We start from the raw sequence: 22868 nt of genomic DNA, 5'->3' as shown, positions 1-22868 counted from the left end.
TAATTTTTTCATTTTGTGTTATTTACAACAGTTATTTATTATTTTGAGATATCTATTTTACATTTACAGGTTTAGACTTGCTCAGCTAAGGATAAATGCTAGTAGATACTGTATTTCAGTTGGAGTGGAGAGTTCCACTCTAGATATAGGGAAATATGGCACAAAAGTTTACTTTTAGATGTTGTTATAATGGGTTATGTCTATGAGATCATGTACTCACCATGGCAACTTGTCCTACGTTCACTTTCTGTTTCCCTGACACACAAACACCTGACTAAGTTAAAGTAGTTCTCAACCTAAGTGCACATAATGCCTTCCAACACAATTACTAATTAATATTTAGTACCAACCTGCGTGCATACATGCCCGGGAGTACACATATCGAGTAAAGTTAGTTTATTAGAAATCTAAGGCGACCTATTAAGTGGTTAGAAATGACTTTAGTTTCTATTCTATTTTTAATTACTTTAATAAATAGGGGATATAGAATAAATCTGATTGACAATGTAAACCCCCCCCCCCCCAACAACAGACTTTGCCTTGGCCTAGACCTCCCCCCCCTTTTTACACATGTAATTTTATACCCATAACTCTGTAACCAAGAGTTAGATAATAGTGGTCCAACTACATCAGTGACAGTCCTTTGGTCCCTTCCATTTGGTCACCACTACCTCCTATTATATATCTCTATCCCTCCCTATACACTTCCTTCTATACTTCTCCTTCTCCTCCCCCCACCCCGTTGAGACCCCTTCTTTTTTTTTTTTTTTTTCTGCCTGGGAACAATGGACCCTGGTCTCAAATTTGTCTCCCTAAATACAAAGGGGCTTAACTCGCCCTCTAAGAGAAGTCTAGTGCAATCATTCTTGAAGAAGCTTCAGTGTGATGTATCCTTTTTACAAGAAACACACTGGGCTTCGACCAACACTCCAATCCTCAAGTCTAAACATTACCCAGTGGTACTCAGTTCGACTTACCATGAGAAAAGCCGAGGTGTATCTATTTGTATTAGTAAAGCGGTGGCTTTTCAACAGATACATGTGGAAACGGACCCGGAAGGGAGATTTCTGTTGTTGATCTGTAGACTTAACTCACACCTCTATACTCTTGTAAATTTATATGCCCCAATCAGGGTCAGATAAAATTCCTACACACAATGTTGCATTTTATAGATGGTCTGAAACAAGGCACGCTAGTACTAGGAGGGGATTTTAATTTAATTTGGGACCCCCAGATGGACAAGAAAATCCTGAGTGGCAAGTTGTTAGATAGCTACTCTCAGTCCACGGCCCCTAAGTTCCAGATTCTCATTTACCAGTCCGCGCTATATGATGTGTGGAGGGCATGCCACCCAGATTCCAGAGACTATACGTATTTTTCAACCCCTCACCGGTCATATTCAAGGTTAGACTACTTTTTTGTAGATTCCTGGTCCATGAATAGAGTCATAAACTCTAATATATGCAGTTGTCCGTGGTCAGATCACGATGCCGTGATAATGTCAATAAAAATGGAAGGGTCTGAATTGATGATGGGAGGACGCATCCTTTGTCCCTGAACTAGTGGAAAAGATAGAGGAATTCCTGGAGATCAACAGACCTAATCAAACCTCACACCAAATCAGATGGGCGACTTTAAAGGCCTATATTAGAGGATTCTGTATTGCAAAGACCACAAACATAAAAAAAAAGTGGGGTGCCCCATTAGGTAAATTAACCTGTGATCTACGAACAAAAGAAAAACAAAACAAATTGGCTCCTACTGCCGGCCTGTCGGCAGAAATCCTGACTTTAAAGTCGCAAATTAAAAACTTGGAGTTGGAAAGAGTTAAACGAGCTCTCTCTAGGTTTAAGATGGTTATGTACTCCAAGAACAACAAAGCAGGCTCGATGTTAGCAAATAAACTCAAACAGAGGTTGGCTAGCTCCCGGATACCATATATCAGTCGTGAGGGGCGGAAGATATACGCACCCGATGATATAGGGAAAGCCTTTGCAGACTTCTACAAGCAACTTTATAATATTGAATCTTATGAGAAGCCTAGCGTGGTAGCGCCCCAGGGTATTTCCTCCTTTTTGGAGAAGCTAAACCTACCCATACTTTCGGACGAGGATAAGGATAAACTGGTAGAACAATTTACTGAGGCAGAAATCGAACTGGCAATTAAGCAGTTAAAAAATGACAAAGCCACGGGTCCGGATGGGTTTCCGGGGTAACTCTATAAAAAGACACAGGCACAACTAAAGCCCCTACTATGTCAAGTTTACAATGAGATTGGCTCAGGAGGGCTGATATTAAAGGAATATCTTGAAGCGACCATTGTCGCTATTCCTAAACCAGGCAAAGATCCATCCCATTGTAGTAACTTCTGTCCTATCTCATTGATTAATGTAGATACAAAATTGTATTCTAAAATACTGGCAGACAGATTGGCCTCTCTATTGCCGTCACTAATAGCAACTGACCAAGTTGGATTTGTGAAAGGTCGTCAAGGCCCAGACAATACAAGACGTTTAATATCTATTTTTTCGGAGGCAAAGAGACTGGGCACCCCCCTTCTGGCCCTGTCATTAGATGCCGAAAAGGCGTTTGACAGGGTCAGATGGGATTACATGTGGAAGGTCTTAGAGACATTCAGTTTTCCACCTAAAGCCATTGCTATGATTAGAATTCTATATTCAAACCCAAGCGCCAAGGTGAGGGGAATGGGCTTCTGCTCTCCGGCTTTTGACATATCTAATGGCACCAGGCAAGGCTGCCCGTTGCCCCCCTTGCTCTTTGCTTTGGTCATGGAGCCATTGGCGGAGGCAATCCGTACTTTACCTACTATTGAGGGTATGCCAATGGGCTCTAGCCAAGAAAAAATTGCGTTATACACAGACGATGTTACCCTCTTTCTCACGAATCCTACGTCTTCAGTTTCAGCAGTCTTTGCCGTATTGGAACAGTTTGGTACCCTAAGTTACTATAAGATAAATAGGACAAAAACTGAGGCATATAGTATTAATCTTTCTTGTGAGCAGCTCTCGAACCTACAGGAAATGCATGATTTCCAGTGGTCCACGAAGTCTATCAAACACCCCGGTATTTATTTAAGCGCGGACTTAGATAAAATGTTATCATTAAATTTTGATGCTCTGATCGCTGAGCTAAAGTCCTTAACAAACAGATGGGACTTTAGAGAGATTTCTTGGATGGGGCGCATAGCCACGGTGAAAATGTCATTACTCCCTAAGGTATTGTATCTGTTTCGCTGTATCCCTCTAAATGTCACACATGGTATCCTACAACAAATCCACCAGCTCTTCTCCAGATATGTCTGGATGAAGAAAACACCTCGGATTAGTTACAAAGTTCTGCAGAGAGAGTTCTCCAGAGGTGGAGTTTCTTTCCCTAACATATTCCTCTACTATGAGGCTGCAAGATTATCACAGATTACGGCCTGGGGCCCCACTAGTGAGAGACCGAAATGGTTTAGACTAGAGGAATTACACTTACCTGAAGGCTTAGATCTTCCTAGCATCTTGTGGGTTCACAGTCACAAACAGCTAGTTAATATTGTTACTAACCCCATAGTACAGCAAAATATAAAAATGTGGCATGAGCTCAGGCATCATACAGAGATCGCCCCACACCCCTCGCCGATTCATCAAGTAAGGGGACTATTGTGGGGACTTCCAAATATTCACGTCGACTTTTGGACACAGCACAATTTCATTATGGCAGAACACCTGTTCTCTAATAATAGGTTAATGACAGTTCCCCAGATCCTTGACACTCTTCGTGGACCTCCTTTATGGTTTCACTTTGAATGCTATAGGATACTAAGCTTATTGCACTAATGGAAATTTGGGGCACAAGACTTAAGACCCCACTCTAAGTGGGAAGAGAGATGGCTGCATGAGATGGGGATGGATAAACCTCTTACATTCCACTACAAAGCCATATTACAAGATCATTCGGTGGGTCTTCCGGGACAAATCAAAATGTGGTGCAGGGAGTTGTCCTTAAATATATCAGATGCAGAGCTGAGAAACGCAATCCATTTGATGAAAAAAACGATTCATTGCATAACGATCTTTGAAAGTTACATGAAACTCATGCTACAATGGTATAGAGTGCCCACTAGGTTGTCCAGAATGTTTGTCGGCACCTCCTCACGGTGCTGGAGACGGTGTGGCGGGGAAGGCTCTAACTCACATGTGTGGTGGTCTTGCCCAGAAATCCAAGAACTCTGGAAGGATGTTGAAATACTTTTGCATTCTATGAATGTGAATATACAGCTGTCTCCAAGCCAGGCTCTTTTCCATATTTTTGACAATACCCTGCCTAAATGTAGTAAACAATTAGTGATCTATGTAATGGCTGCCACAAAGCTTTGTATTGCCAGGGCATGGAAGCAAATCGCTCCACCCACTATATCGGATGTCTGTGAGGTAATACAATACCTGGCTAATATGGAAAAGTTTGCATATAGCGCTTTGGAACGGATGGAGGATTATTGGGTAATATGGGAAGATTGGATCCAGATCCAATAGAGCCAGATACGCCCTCATAATATTAATTCTTAGTTTAGACAACTGGGACCAGGGACATTATAAGTAATCTATTATCTATATATCCTATCCCTTCACTTTTCCTTTCTTATTTCCCCTTTCTCTACCCTTCCCTTCTTCCCTAGCCTTTCCCACCACCTCCCATGAGATGACTCCTTCACCTTTTTCCATGTCCTTCCCTTTCCCTATAACACCCTTGACCAATCAGAATGAGCAAGATTCTAGAGACCAACCTGATATTTGAAATATATGGGTATATTTGTCACTTAAAGTTTCTCATTTCAAGTTCTAGATTTCTTTGTTTCATTATTTGAGATTCCTATTGAACCTAATGATGTTCTCTAACAAATGTCCACGCATGTATATGCTGTTTAATGTATATGTGGTTATTTCCTACTTAGTGTTATGTCTGGACGCAATATATTAGATGTATGTAACTACCTTTTGGTTTATATGTAAAAAAAAAAAAAAAAAAAAAAAACCTTTTTGTTTGGCTGTATGCAATTTTGGATCTCAATAAAAATACTTAAAAAAAAAAAAAAAGTGAATAACAGAGAGTATCACTATGTACTCAGGAATGAGAGATGTTACTTGCCACAGTCCGAGAGAGGAGCGGGTGTGAGCAGGCTTCAAGACAGTAACGGAATCCGCTGCAGGTGAGTTTAGAAGAAACTTTCCTCATGCAATTAGATGCGGCGGTTTGGTAGCAGCTTGCTGATGGTTGATCTGTGAGTTTGAATGTCTCAAAGGTTTTTTGTAATCCTCTGTATGGACACGTTCCATTTGTAGAGCCATGCAATATAGGTAAAGTCCAGGTAGTAAGAGTCAGTCCGATAAAGCAGGACTAAGTTGTATATTCAGATTGCAGCTCCTGATATTTATGTAGAAAACTCCTTGGAGAAGTAGACGAAAGTCAGGAGAGGATTTTGAATACAGGTTCAGTGAATCTACCAGAAGGTAGGAGCTCAGAAATTGTAACTAGTGTGCTACACAGACTAACACAAAATACTAAGCACCTGAGAGAGAGTGTATCCAGAATATAAAGTCAAAGGGGGATGGCCTTAGGAAGAGGGAGTGGGATCCTGACACAGAGTCAGAACCGAGCTGTCTGACTCGGAGTCAGAGAAGGAATGTTGATCACTTATATTTGTACCTAACTCATTATAATTACTCAGGCCCCTGGTAGTGTCCGGCTGATCCATGACGTTCCCTTCTTGAAGGAGGGGGAGGGGGATACTCATAAAGTGATGATGCAGGTATTTGCCAAATATCATTATCCCCAAAACTTCATTTTTGCACCCCATATGTGGATTCTCTGTCCTTTTTACAGGGCTTACGTGCCTTAATGAAATGTGCCTGCTCTTTATTGCGGGGAGGGGAAGGAGGAGCATAGTTGTGCCCATACCGCTGCTCATTTTCTAGTGAAGGGAATGGATGAACTGTGTCTTACATCTGTTCCCTTACTTACTCACTTTCTAGGGGAGGGTCTGGAGGAGCGCACACTATCTGGTCCTTTTTTGCATGGGGATGGCTGATTGCGTTACACCGGTGCAACCGGAAGTGATACACTTGTTCGTTTCCGGTTTAGATGAGGTGAAGAAGGAGGGTTGGGTGATGTGGCTGCAATCTGAACCGCTCGTTTCTTAGGGGAGGGAGAATGGAGGAGCTAGCCTTATCCTCCGTTTCCTGGTGTAATCTGGCCTGATTTTGGATTGCACCCACAACCGGAAATGATGACCGTAATCATTTCTGAAGAGCTTTCTGAAGAGCTTTAGAATGCAGCGACCACCTTTTCTGACTCGAGCTGACCCTGCCTAATGGAGCCTGCCTGTCTACCTCTAGTTTGCCTAGTGCAGGAGGGCGCATCAGGAACGGAATGCCCATGGGAGTATTTTTTGTTGCGGGAGAGCCTTGGAAGTGGCTGTGGGACAGGGGAGGGGGATCTGGACATAGGATAACCAACAAGAGGGGAATAATTACAGGGGGACTCATCGACTGCCAAGGAAGAGGAATGGGAGGAGGGAGAATCGGTGGGAGAAGGTGAAGGATTAAGAGTAATAGTATTTGTAGAATTGGGTGAAATAGCTTCATACTCAACTGCTCTCCTTTTGTTTCTTCTTGGTAGCTGGATGTTCACCACACTGTCCTGCAATCTTTTCGTAGGGATCTGCTTACTGATTCCACAGTCCATGCTGCTCAAACCTGTAGCCAAAACAAAAGGACAAAGTGATCTGCTGCTGCTGCTGGCAAAGGTAATCCCCTAAATATCCCTAACTCCCACACTTGTCCCTCCCTTGGCCTATCCCAATTCCTCCCCTCACTACCTCCTTTCTCTTGTTTGCCTGTAGCTCCCCTCTCCCCACCCCCACTTGCTAGCATGGAGTGGAGAGCTGCAGGCCCTGTGTGCTTCCTCCATTGCCCCCCCCCCCCCTACACACACACTTACTGTGCTCCCTGCCTATATGGGCACTCCACACTGATTACCTTTCCTGTGTCTGCCCTCATTCTCCACCAATTAGTTGCTGCAGGAACTTCCCAGACACAAAGATATAAGTAAATACAATTATTATATTTCTTCCTTGAATAGCAAATAGCAGGTTATAGTAAATAGCAGATTCAAATACAGCAGGCAGTGAGACATCTAGAGATGGTAAAGTGATGTCTGATAGAAAGCTCTTCGGCACAGGCTATGATACCTTCTTATCACACATACACCAATTACTGCAAAGTTCTAGAATATTCTCTTACATTTTACAGTGAAAATAAGTTCATTGTGTAGAGTAAAGTAGGTGTTTAAAGGGACATGAAACCCAAATTTTTTCTTTCATGATACAGACAGAACATGCAATTTTAAACAACTTTCCATTTTGCTTCTATTATCTAAGTTGCTTAATTTACTTGGTATCCATAGTTGAAAAGCATATCTAGGTAGGATCATGAGAAGCAGTGCATTGCTGGGAGCTAGCTGCTGATTGGTGGCTGCACAAAAATGCCTCTTTTCATTGGCTCACCAGATGTCTTCAGATACCTCCCAGTAGTGCATAGCTGATCCTTCAAAAAAGGATATTAAGAGAATTAAGTAAATTTGATAAAAGAAGTAAATTGGTAAGTTGTTTGAAATCACGTGCTCTATTTCAATCATGAAAAATAATAAAAAGAATAATGTTGGGTTTCATGTTCCTTTAAAGCAGTGAAGATATCTTCATAGCTAAACATAGCCTGATACTAAAACACATTCCATAGGGAGTAGGGGAATATGCATATGGTGCATACGTCAACCATATTGTGCATACGTCAGCCATATTGTGTATACGTCAGCAATATTGTGCATACGTCGGCCATATTGTGCATACGTCAGCTATTTTGTGCATACATCAGCCATATTGTGTATACGTCAGCCATATTGTGCATACGTCAGCCATATTGTCAGCCATATTGTGCATACGTCAGCCATATTGTGCATACATCAGCCATATTGTGTATACATCAGCCATATTGTGTATACATCAGTCATATTGTGCATACATCAGCCATATTGTGTATATGTCAGCCATATTGAGCATACGTCAGCCATATTGTGCATACATCAGCCATATTGTGCATACGTCAGCCATATTGTGTATACGTCAGTCATATTGTGTATACATCAGCCATATTGTGTATACGTCAGTCATATTGTGTATACAACAGCCATATTGTGCATACAGCAGCCATATTGTATATACGTCAGCCATATTGTGCATACATCAGCGATAGTGTGTATACGTCAGCCATATTGTGTATACATCAGCTATATTGTGTGTACTTCAGCCATATTGTGTGTATGTCAGCAATATTGTGTATATGTCAGCCATATTGTGCATACAGCAGCCATATTGTGTGTATGTCAGCCATATTGTGTATATGTCAGCCATATTGTGTATACAACAGCCATATTGTGCATACAGCAGCCATATTGTGTATACGTCAGCCATATTGTGTATACATCAGCCATATTGTGTATACATCAGCCATATTGTGTATACATCAGCCATATTGTGTGTATGTCAGCAATATTGGCTATATTCTCTATAAGTAGTCATATGAATTAAAACTCTGATGCATCAGACAGACCGTACAATTTAACAACATCAAATTTTCTTCTGTTATCAAATTTACCCCTTAGTTTTGTTTGTTGAACTTTCCATAACAGCATACTGAGGTAGCCTCAGGAGCGTGCACATGACTTGTGCACTATATGTAAAACACTGTTACAAACACTGCTGCCATATAGTGCACAAGTCACATGCACTCTTTTGAGCTAACTTCAGTACGTTCTGATAGAAAGGATTTAAGGTTCAAAATAAGGAACAAGAGAATAAGTTTAATTTCATATTAAATTAGAAGTATTTTATATAAAGTAGCTGCCCCTATCAAATCATAAAAGTTAAATAAGTTTTACATTGCATTTCCCTTTAACTAACACAAATGATTGTTTTTTTAATAAATTAGAAATTCTAAGAAAAGGAAACTACAGATGATTTAAACTGCATAACATTTATCTACCATTATCTTATGCATATGTAGGTGCTGCAGTGATGTGCAGTGAGGTCAGAGGCTGGTGAGGCACTAGATATGATACGCCGGAGAAACACATGTACAGAGGGCCGCAAGTACCCCCAACAGGGCAGGTTTAAATGATAGCTGAACCAGTGCACAGGTGACATAATCAGGTGATGGGTGAGAGCAAGTTAGTAACCACTGAGTTACTGATCAGCTGATTACTTCACCTGTGCACTGATTTGGCTATAATGAAAACCTGGCCTGTTGGGGGTACTTGAGGACCATTGTTGAGAAACACTGCACTAAAGCACCAGCTCATCGGAAATGTATTGATTACCTGGAGAATAAAGCACACATACTCTGCTCACTGACACCCACACACACTCTGCTCACATACACACTCACACAATTCTGTGGCACAGTGCCAGTTACTAAGCAATTAGAACGATACACAATCTCTTCTCTACTCACTACTGTATTGTAAAAATAGAAATAATTTACCATACAAGTTTTACACAAAGTTATCAATACTGCCAACACAGCTGTTGCAATATGGTGTTCATATGCACGTGCACATCCCACTTAGGTATGCTCTTCAACAAAGGACACCAAAGGATACCAAAAGAATGAAGTACATAATAATAAAAGTAAAATAGAAAGGTTTTTTTTTGTGCAATTTCTATCTGAATGATGGAAATGTATTTATGACTTTCATGTTCCTTTCAAAAACTAATTTGATTTGCTGATATAGGGCCAGTAACAGTTGATGCTAATTCTCAAAATATAAATAACTAGAAAAGTCTATTAAAATAGCATGTTCTACCTCAATCATGAAAGTTTAATTTTAAATGTCTTCCTTTGACTATGTGTTTAACCAGTTACTTTACAGTGGCATTATTTCTAAAAACATTTAACAACTGCAATAATTACATATATTTTTTAAATGAATCATGATCTCCTTTTTATCAATATAAACTTGTATAAAAGCAGCACATATTAAAAACACAATGCAACAGCTTTCAATTGATTTGTGAATTACAAGTTATCAGCAGTCTTTAAATAAATGGAGACACAGAGAAAAATAAAAAGAGATACTGCATCCTCTGACTGAACAGACATAACATATATGGAGTTTGTACCTAATTAAATCAAATAACCATGAAAAAGGGAGGCTTAGCAATATTCAATGTCAAAAACTTTAATTTAAATAATGTGGACACTGCACACTTAACTTCAAACTCTGGGTTTTAAATTATGGATTTAAATTTGAATTGACCCTTTGACTTCCTGTAAGTATTGGGTTATGCTCACTTACTGTCCCCCCTGTTAATGAGCTGTATCTGAACACAATTCAACAAAAACACTAAACCACATTCATTAAATTATCATTTTCACTAACAGAATCCATTTCAGTAAAATCTACGGCTGCAGCACTTACTACAATTAAATGATGTTGAAACACTGCTCTCTCTGCCTCTCTCCCTTTCCTGCTCTGTAAGGATTCAGGAAGTGACAGTGGAACATTCCACTGCACTTAGAGGGGAAAAACAGAACTCTCTTTTTCACTTTAGCAAAGCTGTCAGCTTCACAGGACAGCAACAAAATAAATGAAAGTTGTTTTTTTTTCCGTTTTTTGTTTTGTTTTATATGATTTAACATCCAGCCCCAACCCTAAATTCCACTTACTAATGCCTCTCACTGGATTGGGTCAGCCCAAATGGGACTGCCTCAAATAAGCAGATAATGGGCCATGCAATGATCTTAACCACTTTCATCCAGTAGATGGCGTAGCATGTTGTGTAATGGTGGGCAGACCTGCTTGTGCCTCTCCATTGCACAACATGTAGCTGTGAAAAAAAAAATGCTGGGGAAAAAAATAGCAATTTTTTTATTTTTTTAAAGCCAATAAAAAAAAATATTTATTTTTGCCCATATGAGAGGTGAAGCACTGCCTCACCTGCCTCTAGTGACTGCACATCACTGAGGTGCTGTTATACTGTGTGATATAATATTTTATTCACAGACAAATAGCACAACAGAAAAACTAGATTTATTTCTGTGCTAATATTTCATGTGATGTCGTCAGATACACAAATTACTGAGCGCTACAGAACATTTATCAGTTTACAAACCTGCCCTGGTCACTACAGTCTGGGACATAAAGAGTTAACAGGCAGAGCACATACAGTTACGTAACTGCCACGCCCTTGTGCTGAATTGGAAGATAATGTAAGTTTCATTTCCTGCTGCTGAATACAAGAATGGCGACTGCTGATCTGAGAGAGGAGCTAACCTGCCCCATCTGCCTGAGCATTTATACAGATCCTGTAAATCTCAGCTGTGGCCATAACTTCTGCCTGGGCTGTATTGAGAGTGTGCTGGGTACCCAGGTGGGATCTGGGGTTTATACCTGTCCTCAGTGCAGAGAAACTTTTACTAAGAAACCTAAACTGCAGAGGAACATAGCGCTGTGTAATGTAGTGAAGCATTTACAGATTACTCTGCCAGAGCAAAAAGACACTGGGGTCTTCTGCACTTACTGTGTTCACTCTCCTGTACCTGCTGCTAAATCATGTCTGATGTGTGAGGCTTCTCTGTGTGATACCCACCTGAGGGTACACAGCAAGGCTGAGGAACACATCTTAACTGAACCCACCACTTCCTGGGGTAACAGAAAATGCTACAAACACAAGAAGCTCCTGGAATATTACTGCACTGAGGATGCTGCCTGTATCTGTGCGTCCTGCTCCCTGGTCGGAGAGCACAGGGGACACCAGGTGGAGCTGCTAAATAAGGCTTCTGAGAAGAAGAAAAAGAAACTGAGAAATGTTCTGCAGAATCTGACCACAAAGAGAAAGAAGACTGAAAAAAGAGTTCAGAGTCTGCAGGAGCAAAGGAGAGGGGTGCAAGAGAAAGCAGCTGGTGTAACAGAGCGACTCACTGCCCTGTTTAGGGACATCAGGAAACAGCTGGAAGACCTAGAGAAGCGAGTCCTTAGTGACATCACCCAGCAGCAGGAGCAGGTTTTACTCACAATCTCTGATCTGATCCAGCAGCTGGAAAAAGAGAAAGATGAGCTGACCAGGAAGATGTGTCACACTGAGGAGCTGTGCAACATGACTGACCCATTAACTGTCCTACAAGAACAGGAATCACACAGAGATGACTTTTGTGGTGCTGAGAAGGGAGATAATGAGGTCACACAGAGAGGTGAAAAACAGGTGCCTGCTGGGGGGGATTTGTATGAGGATCTGATCTCAGAGACCTTAAACAAAGGTTTAGCTAATATTGTGACTGATGTACAGAGAGGGCTCTATGTGGAGAAGACATCAGATATATTTCTGAATATAAACACAGCTTTTGATAATGTTTTTGTATCAGAGGACCTGAAAACTGCATCCTGGTCACATATAAACCAGCAGTGACCAGTAAGACCAGAGAGATTTACAGTTTCCCCTCAGGTATTAAGCACCAGGAGCTTTTCCGCAGGAAAACATTATTGGGAAGTGCAGATCAGTGAATTAGGGGTCTGGGCTGTAGGGGTTTGTTATACCAGTATGGAGAGGGGAGGATATCAGTCTGGGATAGGAAATAATAACAAGTCCTGGTGTTTGTGTAGTTATAATAAAGATCTTTACATGAGACATAACACAACAGGCATCTTATTACGCCCCCCTCTATCATGTGACAAAGTAGGAATAGAACTGGACTATGAGGCTGGGCATCTGACCTTTTATGAGTTGTGTGACCCGATCAGACACTTACACACCGTCACTGTCAACTTCACTGAGCCTCTTTATGTTGCATTTTGTGTATGGCGTGATGCCTGGGTGAAAGCCCTGCACTAGATACAGTGTCACATAATAATAATGCTGCATTCTGTGTATATGAAGATGGTGCCTGTGTGAGAATCCTGCACTAGATACACTGTCACATAATAATAATGCTGCATTCTGTGTATATAAAGATGGTGCCTGTGTGAGAATCCTGCACTAGATACACTGATAATAATAATAATGCTGCATTCTGTGTATATAAAGATGGTGCCTGGGTGAGAATACTGCACTAGATACACTGTCACATAATAATAATGCTGCATTCTGTGTATATAAAGATGGTGCCTGTGTGAGAATCCTGCACTAGATACACTGTCACATAATAATAATGCTGCATTCTGTGTATATAAAGATGGTGCCTGTGTGAGAATCCTGCACTAGATACACTGTCACATAATAATAATGCTGCATTCTGTGTATATAAAGATGATGCCTGTGTGAGAATCCTGCACTAGATACACTGTCACATAATAATAATGCTGCATTCTGTGTATATAAAGATGGTGCCTGGGTGAGAATCCTGCACTAGATAAACTGTCACATAATAATAATGCTGCATTCTGTGTATATGAAGATGGTGCCTGTGTGAGAATCCTGCACTAGATACATTGTCACATAATAATAATGCTGCATTCTGTTTATATAAAGATGGTGCCTGTGTGAGAATCCTGCACTAGATACACTGATAATAATAATAATGCTGCATTCTGTGTATATAAAGATGGTGCCTGGGTGAGAATACTGCGCTAGATACACTGTCACATAATAATAATGCTGCATTCTGTGTATATAAAGATGGTGCCTGTGTGAGAATCCTGCACTAGATACACTGTCACATAATAATAATGCTGCATTCTGTGTATATAAAGATGGTGCCTGGGTGAGAATCCTGCACTAGATACACTGTCACATAATAATAATGCTGCATTCTGTGTATATAAAGATGGTGTCTGTGTGAGAATCCTGCACTAGATACACTGTCGCATAATAATAATGCTGCATTCGGTGTATATAAAGATGGTGTCTGTGTGAGAATCCTGCACTAGATACACTGTCGCATAATAATAATGCTGCATTCGGTGTATATAAAGATGGTGCCTGTGTGAGAATCCTGTGCTAGATACACTGTCACATAATAATAATGCTGCATTCGGTGTATATAAAGATGGTGCCTGGGTGAGAATCCTGCGCTAGATACACTGTCACATAATAATAATGCTGCATTCTGTGTATATAAAGATGGTGCCTGGGGGAGAATCCTGGGCTAGATACACTGTCACATAATAATAATGCTACATTCTGTGTATATAAAGATGGTGTCTGTGTGAGAATCCTGTGCTAGATACACTGTCACATAATAATAATGCTGCATTCTGTGTATATAAAGATGGTGCCTGTGTGAGAATCCTGCACTAGATACACTGTCACATAATAATAATGCTGCATTCTGTGTATATAAAGATGGTGCCTGTGTGAGAATCCTGCGCTAGATACACTGTCACATAATAATAATGCTACATTCTGTGTATATAAAGATGGTGCCTGTGTGAGAATCCTGCACTAGATACACTGTCACATAATAATAATGCTGCATTCTGTGTATATAAAGATGGTGCCTGTGTGAGAATCCTGCACTAGATACACTGTCACATAATAATAATGCTGCATTCTGTGTATATAAAGATGGTGCCTGGCTGAGAATCCTGCACTAGATACAGTGTCACATAATAATAACAATAATGCTGCATTCTGTGTATATAAAGATGGTGCCTGGGTGAGAATCCTGCGCTAGATACACTGTCACATAATAATAATGCTGCATTCTGTGTATGGGGTGATGGTGCCTAGGTGAGAATCCTGCACTAGATACACTGTCACATAATAACAATGCTGCATTCTGTGTATATAAAGATGGTGCCTGTGTGAGAATCCTGCGCTAGATATACTGTCACATAATAATAATGCTGCATACTGTGTATATAAAGATGGTGCCTGTGTGAGAATCCTGCGCTAGATACACTGTCACATAATAATAATGCTGCATTCTGTGTATATAAAGATGGTACCTGGGTGAGAATCCTGAACTAGATATACTGTCACATAATAATAATGCTGCATTCTGTTTATATAAAGATGGTGCCTGGGTTAGAATCCTGTTCTAGATACACTGTCACATAATAATGCTGTATTCTGTGTTTATAAAGATGGTGCCTGTGTGAGAAACCTGCGCTAAATACACTGTCACATAATAATAATGCTGCATTCTGTGTATATAAAAATGGTGCCTGTGTAAGAATCATGCGCTTGATATACTGTCACATAATAATAATGCTGCATTCTGTGTATATAAAGATGGTGCCTGGGTGAGAATCCTGCACTAGATACACTGTCACATAATAATAATAATAATGCTGTATTCTGTTTATATAAAGATGGTGCCTGTGTGAGAATCCTGCGCTAGATACACTGTCACATAATAATAATGCACCATTCTGTGTATATAAAGATGGTGCCTGTGTGAGAATCCTGCACTAGATACACTGTCACATAATAATAATGCTGCATTCTGTGAATATAAAGATGGTGCCTGTGTGAGAATCTTGCACTAGATACACTGTCACATAATAATAATGCTGCATTCTGTGAATATAAAGATGGTGCCTGTGTGAGAATCTTGCACTAGATACACTGTCACACAATAATAATGCTGCATTCTGTGAATATAAAGATGGTGCCTGTGTGAGAATCTTTCACTAGATACACTGTCACATAATAATAATGCTGCATTCTGTGTATATAAAGATGGTACCTGTGTGAGAATCCTGCACTAGATACACTGTCACATAATAATAATGCTGCATTCTGTGAATATAAAGATGGTGCCTGTGTGAGAATCTTGCACTAGATACACTGTCACATAATAATAATGCTGCATTCTGTGTATATAAAGATGGTACCTGTGTCAGAATCCTGCACTAGATACACTGTCACATATTAATGCTGCATTCTGTGTATATAAAGATGGTGCCTGGGTGAGAATCCTGCACTCGATACACTGTCACATAACAATAATGCTGCATTCTGTGTATATAAAGATGGTGCCTGTGTGAGAATCCTGCACTAGATACACTGTCACATAATAATACTGCTGCATTCTGTGTATATAAAGATGATGCCTGGGTGAGAATCCTGTGCTAGATACACTGTCACATAATAATAATGCTGCATTCGGTGTATATAAAGATGGTGCCTGTGTGAGAATCCTGTGCTAGATACACTGTCACATAATAATAATGCTGCATTCGGTGTATATAAAGATGGTGCCTGGGTGAGAATCCTGCGCTAGATACACTGTCACATAATAATAATGCTGCATTCTGTGTATATAAAGATGGTGCCTGAGTGAGAATCCTGCACTAGGTACACTGTCACATAATAATAATGCTGCATTCTGTGTATATAAAGATGATGCCTGGGTGAGAATCCTGTGCTAGATACAATGTCACATAATAATAATGCTGCATTCTGTGTATATAAAGATGGTGCCTGTGTGAGAATCTTGCACTAGATACACTGTCACATAATAATAATGCTGCATTCTGTGTATATAAAGATGGTGCCTGGGTGAGAATCTTGCACTAGATACACTGTCACATAATAATAATGCTGCATTCTGTGTATATAAAGATGGTGCCTGGGGGAGAATCCTGGGCTAGATACACTGTCACATAATAATAATGCTACATTCTGTGTATATAAAGATGGTGTCTGTGTGAGAATCCTGTGCTAGATACACTGTCACATAATAATAATGCTGCATTCTGTGTATATAAAGATGGTGCCTGTGTGAGAATCCTGCACTAGATACACTGTCACATAATAATAATGCTGCATTCTGTGTATATAAAGATGGTGCCTGTGTGAGAATCCTGCGCTAGATACACTGTCACATAATAATAATGCTACATTCTGTGTATATAAAGATGGTGCCTGTGTGAGAATCCTGCACTAGATACACTGTCACATAATAATAATGCTGCATTCTGTGTATATAAAGATGGTGCCTGTGTGAGAATCCTGCACTAGATACACTGTCACATAATAATAATGCTGCATTCTGTGTATATAAAGATGGTGCCTGGCTGAGAATCCTGCACTAGATACAGTGTCACATAATAATAATAATAATGCTGCATTCTGTGTATATAAAGATGGTGCCTGGGTGAGAATCCTGCGCTAGATACACTGTCACATAATAATAATGCTGCATTCTGTGTATGGGGTGATGGTGCCTAGGTGAGAATCCTGCACTAGATACACTGTCACATAATAACAATGCTGCATTCTGTGTATATAAAGATGGTGCCTGTGTGAGAATCCTGCGCTAGATATACTGTCACATAATAATAATGCTGCATACTGTGTATATAAAGATGGTGCCTGTGTGAGAATCCTGTGCTAGATACACTGTCACATAATAATAATGCTGCATTCTGTGTATATAAAGATGGTACCTGGGTGAGAATCCTGCACTAGATACACTGTCACATAATAAAAATGCTGCATTCTGTGTATATAAAGATGGTACCTGGGTGAGAATCCTGAACTAGATATACTGTCACATAATAATAATGCTGCATTCTGTTTATATAAAGATGGTGCCTGGGTTAGAATCCTGTTCTAGATACACTGTCACATAATAATGCTGTATTCTGTGTTTATAAAGATGGTGCCTGTGTGAGAAACCTGCGCTAAATACACTGTCACATAATAATAATGCTGCATTCTGTGTATATAAAAATGGTGCCTGTGTAAGAATCATGCGCTTGATATATTGTCACATAATAATAATGCTGCATTCTGTGTATATAAAGATGGTGCCTGGGTGAGAATCCTGCACTAGATACACTGTCACATAATAATAATAATAATGCTGTATTCTGTTTATATAAAGATGGTGCCTGTGTGAGAATCCTGCGCTAGATACACTGTCACATAATAATAATGCACCATTCTGTGTATATAAAGATGGTGCCTGTGTGAGAATCCTGCACTAGATACACTGTCACATAATAATAATGCTGCATTCTGTGAATATAAAGATGGTGCCTGTGTGAGAATCTTGCACTAGATACACTGTCACATAATAATAATGCTGCATTCTGTGAATATAAAGATGGTGCCTGTGTGAGAATCTTGCACTAGATACACTGTCACATAATAATAATGCTGCATTCTGTGAATATAAAGATGGTGCCTGTGTGAGAATCTTTCACTAGATACACTGTCACATAATAATAATGCTGCATTCTGTGTATATAAAGATGGTACCTGTGTGAGAATCCTGCACTAGATACACTGTCACATAATAATAATGCTGCATTCTGTGAATATAAAGATGGTGCCTGTGTGAGAATCTTGCACTAGATACACTGTCACATAATAATAATGCTGCATTCTGTGTATATAAAGATGGTACCTGTGTCAGAATCCTGCACTAGATACACTGTCACATATTAATGCTGCATTCTGTGTATATAAAGATGGTGCCTGGGTGAGAATCCTGCACTCGATACACTGTCACATAACAATAATGCTGCATTCTGTGTATATAAAGATGGTGCCTGTGTGAGAATCCTGCACTAGATACACTGTCACATAATAATACTGCTGCATTCTGTGTATATAAAGATGATGCCTGGGTGAGAATCCTGTGCTAGATACACTGTCACATAATAATAATGCTGCATTCGGTGTATATAAAGATGGTGCCTGTGTGAGAATCCTGTGCTAGATACACTGTCACATAATAATAATGCTGCATTCGGTGTATATAAAGATGGTGCCTGGGTGAGAATCCTGCGCTAGATACACTGTCACATAATAATAATGCTGCATTCTGTGTATATAAAGATGGTGCCTGAGTGAGAATCCTGCACTAGGTACACTGTCACATAATAATAATGCTGCATTCTGTGTATATAAAGATGATGCCTGGGTGAGAATCCTGTGCTAGATACAATGTCACATAATAATAATGCTGCATTCTGTGTATATAAAGATGGTGCCTGTGTGAGAATCTTGCACTAGATACACTGTCACATAATAATAATGCTGCATTCTGTGTATATAAAGATGGTGCCTGGGTGAGAATCTTGCACTAGATACACTGTCACATAATAATAATGCTGCATTCTGTGTATATAAAGATGGTGCCTGTGTGAGAATCCTGCACTAGATACACTGTCACATAATAATAATGCTGCATTCTGTGTACATAAAGATGGTGCCTGGGTGAGAATCCTGCGCTAGATACACTGTCACATAATAATAATAATGCTGCATTCTGTGTATATAAAGATGGTGCCTGGGTGAGAATCCTGCACTAGATACAATGTCACGTAATAATAATGCTGTATTCTGTGTATATAAAAGATAGTGCCTGTGTGAGAATCCTGCGCTAGATACACTGTCACATAATAATAATGCTGCATTCTGTGTATATAAAGATGGTGCCTGTTTGAGAATCCTGCACTAGATACGCTGTCACATAATAATAATGCAGCATTCTGTGTATATAAAGATGGTGCCTGGGTGAGAATCCTGCACTAGATACACTGTCACATAATAATAATGCTGCATTCTGTGTATATAAAGATGGTGCCTGGGTGAGAATCCTGCGCTAGATACACTGTCACATAATAATAATGCAGCATTCTGTGTATATAAAGATGGTGCCTGTGTGAGAATCCTGCGCTAGATACACTGTCGCATAATAATAATGCAGCATTCTGTGTATATAAAGATGGTGCCTGGGTGAGAATCCTGCACTAGATACACTGTCACATAATAATAATGCTGCATTCTGTGTATATAAAGATGGTGCCTGTGGGAGAATCCTGCGCTAGATACACTGTCACATAATAATAATGCAGCATTCTGTGTATATAAAGATGGTGCCTGGGTGAGAATCCTGCACTAGATACACTGTCACATAATAATAATGCTGCATTCTGTGTATATAAACATGGTGCCTGTGTGAGAATCCTGCGCTAGATACACTGTCACATAATAATAATGCTGCATTCTGTGTATATAAAGATGGTGCCTGTGTGAGAATCCTGCACTAGATACACTGTCACATAATAATAATGCTGCATTCTGTGTATATAAAGATGTTGCCTGGGTGAGAATCCTACGCTAGATACAATGTCACATAATAATAATGCTGCATTCTGTGTATACAAAGATGGTGCCAGGGTGAGAATCCTGCGCTAGATACACTGTCACATAATAATAATGCTGCATTCTGTGTATATAAAGATGGTGCCTGGGTGAGAATCCTGCACTAGATACACTGTCACATAAAAATAATGCTGCTGCCTGTGAGCCAGTGATATCTGTGTATTGCAGACATCCCAACCTGCCAAAACTCAATTCAGGGAGGTGGCTTCACCCGCTACTGTGCCGCCACCCCCCCCCCCTCCCAGTTATATATTGGACACCTTGAAACCCTAAATAAGTGAGAAACTTATCATTAAATTACTTTCCCACTAAAGTCACATTAAAAAAAAAGGTAACTTTATTGCACAACCACATACAACAAACCTATTTTTCAGTGATCGTACGCTTGTTTAATGCTTAAATATTTTAGAATATGAAGTTTAATTACGTGCCGTAAATAAGGTAGTATTTGTGTGGGGGCTTTTTGGTTACTGATGCATGCTTTAAGGGTTCTATAATTTACCAGCAACTAAAGACTTTCCTTTAAGAAACACTTTTCCGGACTTGGGCCACATTGGATCATGGTACTTGGAGTTTCAGGGAGATTGCATTCCATTTGCTGGCATCAGTGAGTCGCTATTACAATCAGGGAGACTCCCTGAACTTTAGGGAGAGTTGGGATGTCTGGTATTGTGCACATTGTGTATGAACTGGGGATTAAATAAAATAAGATATTTGTGCATGAAAGTCTGGTCTCCTTATGTTACTATAAGCAGGTGTAGGCAGGGGGCCATCAGGGGAAGGTGTCCCACCTTACTGGCATTTTATTGGTAGCAGCTAGTTCCCATCCCTCTAAAGGACCTTCTGACATAGCTGTCACGTGACTACACTGATCACATGTTACAGAAACATGAGGCAGCAGAAGGGTGGGAGATTCAATTTCAAATCGGAAACCGCACATTTACTTCTGCAGATCTGTTTTTTTGTACTGTTTAGTGTGTAGTGTGTTATATACTGTGTATTGTGTATTTTGTGGTATGGACTGTGTATTGTGTACTGTTTGTTATGTACTGTGTGTTGTCAACTGTGTCCTGTGTGTTATGTACTGTTTAGTGAGTTCTGTGGGTAATGTACTGTGTTATATACAGTGTATTGTGTACTTTGTGTTTTGTACTGTGTATTGTGTGTTATATACTGTGTTATGTTCTGTGTAGTGTCTGCTGTAGGTTATGTACTGTACTGTATATTTTGTACTGCGTAGTTTGTGCTGTGGGTTATGTACTGTGTGTTATATACTGTGTATTGTGTGCTTTGTGTTGTGTACTGTTGTGTACTGTGTATTATGCACTATGTGTTGTGTACTGTGTGTTATGTACTATGTGTTATGTACTGTGTATTGCGTACTGTGTGTTTTGTACTTTGTAGTTGGTGCTGTGGGTTATGTACTCTGTGTTATATGCTGTGTATTGTGTACTGTGTATTGTATGTTATGTACTGTGAAATGTGTGATATGGCTTATGTACTGCGTGTTATAAACTGTGTATTGTATGCTTTGTGTTATGTACTGTGTATTGTGTACTGTGTTATGTACTGTGTATTATGTACTGTGTATTGTGTACAGTGTGTTATATACTGTGTGTTCTGCACTGTGTATTGTGTACTGGTTGTTATGTCCTGTATATTGTGTACTGTGTATTATGTACTATGTTATCTACTGTGTGTTGTTTGTTATGTACTGTGCAATGTGTACAATGTGTTATGTATTGTGTGTTATGCACTGTTTATTATGTCCTGTGTATTCTGTACTGTTTGTTGTGTACTAGGTATTATGTGTTGTGTATTGTGTACTGTATGTTATGCTCATAGTATTCTGTACTGTGTGTTATGTACTGTGTATTATGTACTGTGTGTTATGTACTATGTATTTTATACTGTATATTATGTATTGTGTGTTATGTACTGTGTAGTGTGTGCTTTCAGTTATGTACTGTGTAGTGTATATTGTGTGTTTTATACTGTGTAGTGTGTGCTTTATTTTATATACTGTGTATTGTGTACTGTGTGTTATGTACTGTGTATTATATGCTGTGTGGATTATACTGTGTATTCTGTATTGTGTAGTGTGTGTGGTTGTGTAGTGTATGTGGTGTTATGTACTGTGAAGTGTGTACTGTGTTATGAACTTTGTATTGTGTACTACTATGTATAGTGTACTGTGTGTTATGTATTATGTGCTGTGTATTATGTACTGTGTATTCGGTGCTGAGTATTGTGTACTGTGTGTTATGCTCTGTGTATTGTGCACTGTTTATTATGCACTGGTTATTGTGTACTGTTTGTTGTGTATTGTGCACTGTTTATTATGCACTGGGTATTGTGTACTGTGTGCTGTGTGTTATGTACTGTGTATAGTACTGTGTGTTATTTACTGTGTATTGTGCACTGACAACAGCATCATATCAGTGATCCCCCTTAATGACAACAACGTGTCACCAAACGCACACAGGCAGCAATACACATAATGACATGTTGTCGTCCTGCACACTGAAGGGGTTAACCTATGAAATCTGAGTAACTAATAATATGATAATCAGAAAGTTCATTTACCATTGTAATTACGTGTTTGTACCTTTAAGAAATATAAATAAAACAAAACTCAAAATGATAAAAAAAATCTGTTAATTGCACAAGTCATGAAATTATTAGTGAT

The 22868-nt window shown here is 39.6% G+C and overlaps 1 protein-coding gene across 1 annotated transcript in view; it reads left to right on the top strand.

The window, feature by feature from the left end:
* The window catches only part of LOC128636603 (uncharacterized), a 263930-nt gene that overhangs the window by 84148 nt on the left and 156914 nt on the right, over positions 1–22868 (top strand). Inside the window, 1 exon segment of the mRNA XM_053689596.1 lies at positions 11359–12917. Within this exon segment, the coding sequence (XP_053545571.1) occupies positions 11359–12917 (1559 nt within the window).

Source organism: Bombina bombina, chromosome 7, assembly GCF_027579735.1.
Source record: "Bombina bombina isolate aBomBom1 chromosome 7, aBomBom1.pri, whole genome shotgun sequence".
NCBI classification, from domain to species: Eukaryota; Metazoa; Chordata; class Amphibia; order Anura; family Bombinatoridae; genus Bombina; species Bombina bombina.
The sequence above is the reverse complement of the archived record's forward strand: the minus strand, read 5'-3'. Positions and strand labels throughout refer to the sequence as shown.